At 36.1% G+C, this 13,391-nt stretch overlaps 1 protein-coding gene across 1 annotated transcript in view; it reads right to left on the reverse strand.

The window, feature by feature from the left end:
- Positions 1-13,391, reverse strand: part of ANO4 (anoctamin 4) — a 185,058-nt gene that overhangs the window by 160,012 nt on the left and 11,655 nt on the right. The window contains exon 2 of the mRNA XM_090275360.1: positions 2,258-2,362. Coding sequence (XP_090131486.1) covers positions 2,258-2,362 — 105 coding nt within the window. The remainder of the gene's footprint in view (positions 1-2,257; positions 2,363-13,391) is intronic.

Genomic DNA, 13,391 nt, shown 5'->3' on the forward strand with positions numbered 1-13,391 from the left:
ATCTACTGAAATCTGGGCTATTGTACACAGTGCTGCTATGAACATAGAGATGCATCAGTTCTTATGGACTGGCGTTTCAGGATTCTTAGGGACTATTCCCAGCAGTGGAACCACTGGGTCAAAAGGAATATATTTTTTTACACGTTTCTCTGTTGGTCTCACAACGTTCCATAAACAATAATCTAAGGTACAGTCTCTTGAAGAACCAAACTGATTTTTTATACTTAGAAATGTCAATGAACTGGTTAAACATCTGAAGCACATATTGAATCTAGACAGAAATTGAAGGTAGGTGAATGGCCCAAACCTTTCCCTCCAGAAATGACCCAGGCTATGTTAGCAGCTTCCCAAACCTACTTAGCATAAAACTTAGTTCTTAACAAGAAAATAGATTAGTTCCAAAGTGTCAGAAAATTCTTAAACCTATAAAAATTTGATTAGCATTTAAAGTGAAGTAACACTTATTCTGTTTTTAAAATTATTTATTTGTTTGTTTGTTTATTCATTTTTAGAGAGAGGGGAAAGGAGAAAGAGAGGGAGAGAAACATGACTGTGTGGTTGCCTCTCACTCTCGCCCCCAACTGGCGACCTGACGTGCAACCTAGTCATGTGTCCTGACTGGGAATCGAACCAGCGACACTGGCTTGCAGGCCAACACTCAATCCACTGAGCCGCAGCAGCCAGGGCTTACTTTTTCTTATTTTTAAATTTAAATATTAAGTACTCACAATCTTATATTCTTCTACCTGTTCATAAAGAGGTCACCATTCTAAACTGTAAAACTATAAAATATTATGTGCAGATGTCTTTACTAAGATATGTTAACAAAAACTACTATAAAAAGTATCATAAACATTTAGTTCATTTTGATATAAATTCATTCAGCCCTAAAAAATGTTTTAAATTCATCTCCTGTACTTGCATAGAAGCCATTTTAGCAGTTAAATCTTTAAATCCTTTCAGCACTGTATAATCTATCATCTTGGACATCAAATAAAGTAATTACATAATTTTATAACTTTCCATGAAGAGTTATTTTCTCTCTAATGTCTCTTAATTTGATTTTTATTCTCCTGGGGAAATTTTTTTTCTCTTTCTTCATGAACCTAATCTAAAGGGATTGCCCAGCCAGAACAAATAGCTAACCCTCTTATGTTCTTCATCAAAAAATAGTCCTCTCAAAATTAGCCTCATCTCCTTTAACTTTAGGCTCCTTCACCTCAGTGTGTTTAAACCCTTAGACTGAGCACATTGGAGACCATTCTAGTCCAGCCTCAAATATTTATCATATCACCTTGGTATCAATACTTATTTTACCCTAAGTAGTCCAAGCTAAAAAGTAGAGATATTATCTCATAAGATCAGGAGGGAAGTACAATGATGAAAGGGGATCACTATTATACAAATGCTTGAAATCTACTTAAAAATTCATATAGAAATGCAATGTTGCAAAACTAAATGTAGCAAAAAATTGCAGTGGTTCTTTATGCAAATCAATGTTCTTCAGATCCAAGCCCTTCAAATGCAAAATTATATAATAGTATTTGTTATTAAAAGAGGAGTTTCATTATCTAGAATTAGAACTCTGATAAGAAAACAGATATTAATTACTTAGTATATGATACCACATCACCCATCATCAGGGCTATATCTATAACTTGAGTAAATATATTAATCATGGTAAAATTCTTAGTGAAAACCATAAAACACAAATAAAGTGGTATAAAAAGAGTAAACCTTGATTAATCAAAAAGGTTAGAAGAGAGGGGTTCACTTCTGAGATGACAGCCCATCATCAATGACTCCTGATGCCCATTTTGGAGAGTAAATTCCTGGTTTTGGCTTACTGCACACCAACATTTACTGCCTACTACATACATCAGAGCAAAGGAATAGTATTCTGGTTTCTTAAATATTTTTCTTCCAGTATGATTAATCCAGGAATCTAAAAGTTTACAATACCTAGTGATTTTTAAAATAGTATAGCACATTACATATACAGAATTTATAATTCCATTACAGTTTTCCCCATGGCTTCTTCAAAGACCCCAATGGTACGTGGCTCAGAGATTCATAAATTAAACCTGCATTTCACTAGCCATCATTTCCGGCCTCAAAATTATTTAACCTGTATCTCTCTTAAGACATCATTGTATTTTTTAAAGCTTGGCGTACAAGGTGTCTAGTTTAGTACCCCTCCCAAATATTATAAGAGCTTCTTCTTTCATGATGAGTTTAAAATTTGAGTGTAACTTACTTTCTTGTATTGCATTAAGAATCTCTGAAAAGTCCACATCACTCTTTGGGCCGTCAGGTAGTATTTGCATATCCAGCTGGTAGCCTTGCAAATCCACTCCTCCTTCTAGAGAAACGAAAGATATTCATGGAATTTGCACTGGTTATCAGAGAGCCCAGCACAGGGTCTCAAGGAGAAGCAATGTCGTACACTAAAATGAACAGCTAGCTATTTGCCAGTAATCTTCCCTCATGGACAAATGACTTTAAAAAAAATGAGGAACATTACCAGTCATATTCTCCTTATGGAACCAAAAAGTTTCAATGCAAAAATAAGGCAACTACTTTATTGCAATACCACATACTTTTTAATATTTATTGATAACTTCCTGGATTAAAAATGACAGCCTGCACCAACAATATTTAAAATTATTTTCAACTTCTACATGGCTAATAACTGACATTCAACACAAACACTATGATACCATATTCTTTAAAATTATAATAATTCAATTGCAGTGAAAAATTTAATATTCTTGATATCACAGAAAAAAAGATATCACTTTTCCCTCACTATAATTCCCTGCTATATCATGTATTTTTTCAATTATATCAGAATATTTGTATTTATTGTATCATATAATTATGCCTCTTGTACTAGTTTTGTCTGATGCATTTTTGGTGTATTCTAAAGAAAAAAGATTTTTTTATGCTTCTCCACACACATACAATATTTAAGGAAGTCAAAGAAACCACAATATCAAAAAGTAACCTTATCATAGACAATAATAAACTTTGGAATGCTTCTTAAAGTACTAGTAAGAACAACTCCAATTTGAGGAGTCCGGAAGAACTAAAAGCCAGTACTAAAATGAACAGGTAGCCTGATGAATGCATAGAAGGTGGCATGCCCTAGCTTCCAATATTTTTGTAGAAGTAATTCTTTCATAAACCCAGGAATTATTCTTAGCCTTGAATAAAATTTCAATTACATCCTTTAAACTCTAGAGGAATAAGACACAGTCACTGCCTTACAGGGAACACTCTTACTAGGAGGGAAATGAGTGCTAGTGACATGATAGAAGGTAAGCTTTAGGAGGGCAGGAACTTTTGTCTGCATGGTATAACCCAGCACTTAGAACACTGTGCGAGGGCACAGAGTAGGACCTCAAAAAGTGCCAAGTGAACAAATGAATGAGTCTATGTAGTGATTATAAAACAAAGGCAACAGAGCTGTAAGTAAAGCTAAAGGCTCAGATTCTTGAGTCAGACAGTCCAGCACTCAAATTCTTATTTCGGTAATGCCAAATCTCAATAAATCTTAGTTTCCTCAAGTATAAAATAGGGATGCTAGTAATAGTCTCACCGAGTAGCCACGAGGACTAAATGGGATAATGCATGAAAAGCTCTTAGCTGTAACATAGACAGCAATCAGTAAATGGAAGCCATCACTATTACCCTCCATAATCATTTAGGAGAGCAGTACTGACATTTATGTACAAACTATTTAGCTACTGAATAATGAGAAGAAAGAACAAGCCATTTTTCTGGGGCACCAGCATGCATTTAGTGACTGACAAGTGCTGCAGACACAGCAGTAAAGTTTTTAAATGCATGCACACAGTTGGCTCATTGCAGACTCTGAGGTTACTTGTAAGACTAAGCTTCTCAGTAGGATAGAACAAAGATGACTTCCTGTTAGCCCACAATTAAAATAGGTTATTTTCCCCATGGCCAACTACTTCAAAAGTTCTGATACTTATCAACCTCTACTAAGGCTAATCATCTTTGTTCTGTCCAATTCCCAAAGACTGCACAATGAGGATTAAAAAAATAATAATGAAGACACAAGAATATTCAATACTGCCTATTGGCCAGGCTCTGTGCTATGTACCTTATTATCTCATTTAGTCTTTAATCTAACTTAGAAAAGGAAGCATAATAAGAAGGTAAAACTTGCCCTAAGTCACACAGTTACTAAGTCGTAAAGACATCCAATCCATGCTCTTAACTAGTCTTTAATGCCACCTCTATCCAAGCAGTCACAAATGCAGGCTGTTAGAAACAAGAGAATTGGATTTACCAATAGTCCCATGACCTAGTACCTAAAAAGCAATGACTTCCTAAACAGATTAATAAATAGAAGCCTAGTTTACTTACTTACTGTTTGTAATAGTCAGTAGTTCATAAATTCAAGCAGTAGTTATGACTACTAAATAGCTTCCATCTTTAATAACTAAAATTCCACAAAGTTTTAATACAATTTTTTTTTTTTTTTTTTTTTTTTGCTGGAAGACAGTATAAGAGTAGATGAAGTCACAAAATAAGAAACACAAGGGAGGCCTTCCGATCATTAAAGTCTGTCTTTAAAGAATATTTAGTGATATGAGAAATGCTTAATGTATAATGGAAAAGTGAGGGAAATGGATGTAAGGAAACAATTTATAGATATGTCTCAAGCAAATTATAAAACATGCCATTTTACATGACTAGGAAAAAAGACAGAAAACTCCAAATGAGTACAGAAGTTATCTTTTAACTTTAAGATTATGGGTACATTTTAGTTTATTCTTTATCTTTTCTATGTTTTTCACAAGAAGTATAAAATATGTTTTATAATTTTAAAGTAATTTAAAAATTCATATTGTGACCCTGGATGATATTAAGTATTTAGAGTTCAGGATTCAAGACAAAGACTACCAATGTTAAACTATTAAGAAAATAATATAAGATTTTCTAAATGAATGTAACTCTTGAAATGTAAAATTCAAGTAGCTTCGACTTGCAGAATGCAATGTTGTCTTCATGGTAAACATTAAGATCACATTTAGAATCCCTAACATGTAAGGTATTTTTCTTTCTTTGCTCTAGAAGATATATGAAATACACTTACATAAAGTATAATATAATGTTCTGGAATTTCTGGCAGTAAGTCATTTCTTTAAGTCTACCATGACAAAGTAGGAGCTGCTGTAAGACAAGGACTTTTGTAAACTTTCTCCGTGGGAAGTGATCACTGTGCAAGGACACTCTTCACTTTTAGCACTCAGCGCCCAAATGAAAGAGACTAAATGAATTCAACATACAAAAAGTTGTAGGTCTACTTGGAACTTTTGATATTTAGTCATTTATTGTTAATCTTAGAATTTTGATGTGATTTCTAAAAAGTTGAGAATCTGAGTTCTTCCTATAGTCATGGATGACTCTACCTTGAGTTAAAACACAAAGCTCTGAAAAACTGGGCAAGATGGTGAAGGTGGCATGGTTTCAAACCAAATAACCTTTAAAATAAAATATTATCCCACTTGACCTCGGTAATTGACATCCAACTAAGTACAATCCCAAGGAAATGAAACAAGTCACATTCAAGGGGGAAGCTAAAAAAGATTCCTACAGATGTGAAGAACATACTGAACAATTTTTAAAAATCAAAAATAGATACAAAATTCATGTCATCTCCACATTTGCCTTTAACTTTTCTTACACTTGATTGATAGGAATATTTCTACTCAGATCTTAATCATGATTCTATAGTATGAATAAAGTTGAAGCAGTTTCAAGAAGAAGTGACCTTGATAGCAGCATTGACTTTTAATAAAAGTTTTTCAGCTGAGCAGACAATATTTTAAAAATTCATTTTACATTTGTATCTAGTTTACATGGATTTTAGCTAAAAGCTTATCTACAAAAGGAACCAAAGAAACAAGTTCCAAACATGAGCAAATATGTCCATGCCTCTCCCACCCCATCTCTGTCTGTAGAGATCCCTTTCTAGTTCTTTAAAATAATTTTTATTGAATTTACTGCAGTTACATTGGTTAATAAAAATATGTAGGTTTCAAGTGTACGATTCTATAATACATCATTGTTACATTGTATTGTGTGTTCACCACCCAAAGTCTAGTCTCCTTCTGTCACCTCTTATTGTTACTTTATTCTCTTCTACCTCCGCCTACCCCCTTTCCTTCTGTGAATCATCATACTGCTGTCTGTATCTATGAGGTTTTTGTTTTTTACTTAATTCCTTCACCCAGACCCTGAACCCCTCTTCCCTCTGACAGCTGTCTGTTCCCTGTAGCTATGAGTCTCTTTCTATTTTTTTCTTTATCATTTTAACTGTTATTCTATTACAGTTGTCCCAATTTTTCCCCTTTTGTTCTCCTCTGCTCATCCCACCCCCCACTCCCACAGTCACAGACAACAATGTGGGAGTCTTTCTATTTTAAGGTCCATCCTAAATGCTCTGCTTGATCCTAACAAGTAAATAAAATATATTCCATCCACTGAGCCTGTATAGCTATCTATATTTTATCTTTTCTGTGGTGCATATTTTCTACCAAGAATAAGGTAGGTAAAATACCTAGCACAACCTGGGGTAGATGCAGAGAAGATGAGAGTGCCTACTCCTCCTCATCTAGCTCTTTTCCTCAGCTCCTACACCCTCAGGCAGGCTGCCACACGATGAAGGCCTGGGACCAAAGTGCATCCATCTTTTTATGTCCTACACAAACTGGAAAAAGGCCTTGGAAAAAATATTAGCTGCTCAGTTATTGCGTTTACCACAATTTCACATTATTGGTAACAGTAATGGACATAGACAAAGAAAATGTCCCAGTTTTCCTTTCCAGGCCAAAATTTTAAGGCATCTTGACAGGTTATCTACAGATGACTTTGAAAGACATATTATAGATCATGCATTTGCTTTCTTGTGAAATCTTTTAAAATTTTGTCAAATAATGAAGACAATCTTAATGTCCCAAAAGGCTTATAATGAAAATCAACAGTTGCTAAACCCACCTCCTTCTCAACCCCAGTCCTATTCCCCCTGGTACCACCCCTTTTGGGAATTTGCATTGCTACTTCTTCTGGATATTCCTGCATGTGTGTTCCATTGCTTCTTCATCAGTTTTATACATTACTTATTGTTTTCTGCTATGACACAAGAAAATATAACTTACATTAGTGCTACTTGCCCTTGCCTTCCACACCCACCCATCGAATCACTGTTCTTAGTTATTATATTGCCTCAGTTTAGTAAGTTTAAATAAATTATTTAAAATTCAATTTCTTGTTCAATCAAATGTAGACAGTTCTTATATTTTCCAATTAACACAAAGTGGTACAAAAAGCAGATTTTGACACTACCCTGACCTGGGTTTGAATGCCATTGTTGTATGACCCTGAGCCATTAAATAATGAGTTTCATTTTTCTCATTTATAAAATAAAGAGGGTAACATTGTTGGAGGCTCTAATAAAAATTATTAAAAATAATTTGACTCATAGTGTTAAACCATCATAATCCACTAAAGTTTTTATGTGACATATTCATTCTCTGCACACTGAGGGTCAATTCCAAGTTTAGAGCCTAAATTAAACACACACAAAAAAAAAAAAATCAGTAAAAATTCTGTGATTTGGACTTGGAATAATTATTTCCTGTTTAAGCAGAATTAAAGGAAATTGTGACAAATCAAACCATACCTTCTCCATGAAACACAAAAGATGGGGACTCCATAGAGCAGGCTAAAGGGGACAAATGGTTTTTTCTGTGATTTCCTCATAACAAACGATGCTATATCTTAGCTTCTATCTACATTCTATTTATCTGCTGAATTCAAATTTGGTAGTTCCTGTCCTGAGAGGTATATTTAATATCATCCCCCAAATGCAGCATATTTCACAGAATAGGAAGCAGGGATATTTCAAAACTTAATATAACTATATAAAATGAATCCTCAAATATCATATTTTTGGACTTACCAGGCTGCAAAGACACCATTTTGAAGCTGGGCATTTGCTTTCAATTCCCCAGAAGTGAACTCGGTATTTCTATGACAGTGTTAAGACCAAGAATGGTATTAGGAGGGGAAGGAGGTACAGACTTTCCCTGCATCCACCACTGTCTGAGATAAATCTTTGAAGAAGGAAGAAAGAAAATGAATTCAGTTCATCTGGAGGATCTGCAATCGAAAACCCTAGATTTACATGTGGAATATTTCACTGGTTCGAGAAAAACTTTCCATGTCTGTTTCTTAGTTTCACTTATAGTGCTTCCCAAAATCTCTTTAGTGTGCTGTAAGTTACAAAGGCTTCACAGCAGAGGATGCCTCATAAATGCTACTATAAAAAGACACACCAATCATGCTCTTTTATATTAGTGTTGCATAACTATAAATCTAGTGACACGACAATATCTTTTTATTTTTTTAACAGAAGAAAGCTCCGTTTTGTATTAGTAGGAAAAACCAGATTGGTTCACCCACACTAGTCACTACAAAAGCTACAGATATTCCTTCAAATGATTAACACTGAGTAGTTTTAAGGACTCAGTTCTGGACTGGGTCCTGACTGGAGAAGCACATTTGGCTAATGGCAGGTGGATGCTTCCCAGGTTGAAAATGGAAATAATAACCCCCTGCTTCAGCCACTAATGGTTGACCTTCAACAAAATTGCTTCCCTGTGTCCCTGCACTGGCAAGATAGTCACCTCCTAAATGATAATGCATCTCTGTTGCTAAGAGTTCTACAAAGGGCTTGGAAATCTGAGCCTCAGAGCTCCAAAGAGCAGGAAGAACTTGTTCCTCCTACATACAGAGCTCGGTGGGTGGGGGTCTTCCAGTCTCCTATATGCTGAGGTCTTTGCTAAGATGACAGGGATCCTCAGAGGAAGGAAGGAGAGAAACTAAGGATCAGGAGGGGTAACAGAATAGAAATCATGAAACTTTCAGCATCACTGTCCTGTTGTTTATTCTCTTAGCTTGCGTGATAAATCTGGGTGTACAGAAGGGACTGGGTTGGATATATGAAGGAGTATGTCCATACAAGACAGCAAGCCTCATGAGACCTTGCACATCAGCCTCTCACCTCCCAGGGAATTAAGTACAGCACAAGTTACTATTAACTGATTACCAAGGTCAAAGGCTTAAGCTAGGCTTAGGGTTTAGGCCTAGTTATAGCTGTATGATCTTGAGTTGATAATTATTTAAATCTATCCAAGCTTCAGGCAGAAGACGAAGTTTTAAATTCCACAAAACACAATATTCTCTCCAGAAGTTAATCACTTGGTTTTCTTTGTGGTTGTCTTTTCTACAGCTTCTTCATTCACTGTGTGTGTTTGAATGGTTGTGAAAGGATTCTTCAGAAAATTTTCTTTCAATGCATCATATAGGCACACATATATGCATATGTCCCTCAGCAAAAGGAAAAGAAAATGCAAATATCAAAGGGAAGAATCTGGTATGTATTTTTAGATAATTCCGCATATGATAGCAAGGAGTACAGAACCCAATGCCCACATTTGCAAAGGCCCAAAATAGCTTGTTTTCCTAAACACCCCCTATTTACTAAGCTCACATTACACATCTTAAGGGAAAAGAAGAAAAATGCAGTTACAGAGGGAGCGATTCAAATGAGGGATGATTAGTGTTATTTCTGACCCACAGCACTAACGGTTCTGAAATACGTCACATTGACCTTCATCGCAATGAGAAATAAAACAGAAGTTCCTTTAAGTTCTCAACATTTTTCTTCCACATAATTTCAAAGCCATGTGGAAGATATTATCTTCCAGCCACACCAAAAATCCACTCCACAATTTCATTCATTCTTCAGATTTATTTAAGAAGGATGGTCAGATTCCTTGGGCTCAGTAAAGTATCTGCCACAATTAAAAAAAAAAAAAGTTTGTTTCCAGATAAGGTGATAAGAAAACACCAAAATTTCACACTCAACGAATTCTCATCTTCAAGAGAAAGAAAACTGTCCCAGTGGGGGGAAAAAAAAACACATAAGAAATTAAGACATAAGTTTTAGTTTGGGTCTATCAATGACTAATTGTGTTCTTCGGAGCAAGCAGTTTCGTTTCCTGAGCTGCAGAAAAAGAGGGGCAATTCCACCTCACCGACTGCAGCCAGCACTAGATGAGATGTAGGAGAAATAGTTGTGAAAGCCCTTCGGAAACAGCGGAGGAACACCTCACATAAGGTGGTGGTGATACGATGATTACTGTTGTAAAGATCGGCCATACAACTACTTTTGTCTTATTTTTCTGCCTGAAGAATAACTTGAATCTTAGCTCTCATCTTGGCAGAACCAAGGACAAGTCAGCCATGAAAGACTTGTTTGTTGACTGTCTTTTGCTTTTTAAATCTTTCCTTAATTGCTCCTCATCTCTCACTCTCCCCACATACTCTGGTACTGCTGGTTTTGTTTTTTTGTTGCTTTTTAGCATGTAGAATTCTGTCTAAAGCAGAGATTTTACATTACGATAGCATCTTCAAGGTAAAGTTGTGGTATAAATTTAAAAGCACTAGACTGAGGACTCATTTGTTCTATAATTGTTTACTTATAAACAAACTAAAATTGCAATTTTCAATGTTATCTTTAAATAAAATTTATTCTCTTTTTTCTAGACATTTAGTATGTTTTTTCACCCTGTGCAAAGAATTTTTTTGCAGTTTGGCTAACCATGGCAGTGTTGTGGATGGCGTGAAAAAGCATATGAAAGGCACTGTCTGAGTTTAGTCTGTTCCACTATTTGAGATCAGGCCTTGATAGGAGGGCCAGAAAACAATCTTGGAAACTCATTGAAAACAGGAACGAGTTTTGTTTGGGACTAGAAAAAGAGAGGATGAAAAACCAAAGATCTATTGCAGCGTAGAACAAAGAAAAGGTACAAAGTGGAGCAGCATTTACATAGAAAGAAATAATAACACATTAGGGTGACTATGTATGTTTTCAGTGGAACCCAAATGGTTTCTTCTTCAGTATAGTCTTCTTGTGCTTTGAACTCTCACAGGGCCTTTCAACTTAAATTTCCCAAGGCTTTGTTATACTAACTTGCTAGAAATATTGCTATGAAGTTGCCTAAAGAAGAAGGCAAACAGCATAATGAATGAAAGAATCAAACCACCAGGGTTGGAATCTTGCCTCCTCCACTTACTGACTGTATGTCTTTGGGCAGATTACTTAAGTTTTCCGTGCTTTAGTTTCCCTAACCATAAAAAAGGATAACAGCATGAGGATTTTATGGGAATTAAGTGAGATAATGAATGCAAATAGATCAATAACTTTTAAGGTTGGAAACATGAGAAAATGCTTAATAGACTAGCTGTAATTTTATTATTATTGAACATTTAATTTCTCTGTATACAGCACTATAGATACTCTAGTTCACTGGAAACATCTTAGAATTTCTCTGCTATGATATAAACTTGTCCTAGCAATTAAATACCACAGCTATTAAAGAGGGAAAGTATTGTTTAGGTGTTAGGTCTTATATGAGAAACTTACAGCCAACATTATATTCAACAGGTAAAAACTAAAAGCTTTCCCCTTAAGATAGGGACAAGACAAGGGTGTCTGCTTTCACCACTTTTATTCAACATAGTACTGGAAGTTCTAGCCACAGTGATTAGACAAGAAAAAGAAATTAAAGGCATCCAAATTGGAAAGGAGGAAGTAAAACTGTCATTATTCACAGACAACATGATAGTGCACATAGAAAACCCTATAGTCTCCACCAAAAAACTATTCAACCTAATAAGTGAATTTGGCAAAACAGCGGGATAAAAAGTAACTATTCAGAAATTGATGGCATTTTTGTACACTAAAAATGAAATATCAGAAACAGAAGCTAGGACAAAATCCCATTTACTATAACAGCAAGAAAAATAAAGTACCTATGAATAAATTTAACCAAGGAGGTGAAAGACCTGTACTCGGAAAACTATAGAACACTGAAGAAATAAATTAAGTAGATACAAATAAATGAAAGTGTATACTGTGTTCATGGATTGGAGGAATTAACACCATTAAATGTCCATACTACCTAAAGCAATCTAATAGATTCAATGCAATCTCTATTAAAATATCAATGGCATATTTCACAGATCTAGAACAGATACTTCAAAAATTTATATGGAACCAAAAAAGACCCCAAATAGCTTCAGCAATCTTGAAAAAGAAGAACAAAGTAGGAGGGATCAAAATACCTGATACTAAACCACACTACAAGGCAATTGTAATCAAGATAGTCCAGTACTGGCATAAGTACAAACACATAGATCAGTGGAACAGAATAGAGAGCCCAGAAATAAATCCATGTCTCTATGGTCATTTAATATTTGGCAAAGGGGGCACAAGCATACAATGGAATAAAAATAGCCTCTTCAGTGAATGGTGTTGGGAGAACTGGACAGGGACATTCAAAAAAATGAAACTAGATCACCAACTTACACCATATACCAGAATAAACTAAAAATGGATAAAAGACTTAAAAATAAGTTGTGACACCATAAAAGTCCTACAGGAAAATTTAGGCAGCAAAATTTCATATATCCCATACAGCAATATTTTTGCCAATACAGCTCCTAGGACAAGGTAAATAAAGGAAAAAAATAAACAAATGGGACTACATCAAACTAAAAAGCTTCTGCATGGCTAAAGAACCCATCCTCGGACTTCCGGCCAAGATGGAGGCTTAGACGGACGCGCTAGGTCTCCCTCTACAACTAGAGAGGAATACAACTACTTCAAAACAAAGGATAACTAGAAATTCCAGAAAATAAAACTACACGGAAGCCCAACATATGAAGTTATAAACCAGCGGCGCCCTTTGGGCAGGTAAAAGTGAAAGGGGGCGGAGCTGTTTGCGGTCGCACCTGGGACAGCGGCGGGGAGAACAACCCCGGCTGCAGTCGAACCCCCGGCAGCTCGCGACCCCAACGCTGGGGAAAACAGCCACCGCATCGCCTTGAACAGTGAGGCCCAGGGGGGCGGGAGGACGGATCCCGGTCTCCTAGTGGAATAACTGTGTGAATCCATCTTGGACCCCCGCCCCCAAAGAAAGCGCCACAGGGCTGCGAAATAGGTCGCGGACAGGCGCTGGTCGCTGGATTGTGACGAGTACACAGGCACTGCCCCCTACAGCCGGCCCAAGAAAACAAAACGCATCTGTCAAAATGAGGCAGACAACTATAGAAATCCCGGTGACACAGCTCACCAGGCAGCAGATAGAGAACCTGACAGATGAACAGATAAGAAACCTGTCAGATGCTCAGTTCTGGGCCATTGTTATCAGGTGGCTTACAGAATTCACAAAAGATCTGGAAAAAGATGAGAAAGAAGCGAAAAACACTCATAACGAAAGGAACAA

This window comes from Furipterus horrens, unplaced genomic scaffold (genome assembly GCF_987537825.1).
Source record: "Furipterus horrens unplaced genomic scaffold, mFurHor1.1.pri manual_scaffold_4, whole genome shotgun sequence".
NCBI classification, from domain to species: domain Eukaryota; kingdom Metazoa; phylum Chordata; class Mammalia; order Chiroptera; family Furipteridae; genus Furipterus; species Furipterus horrens.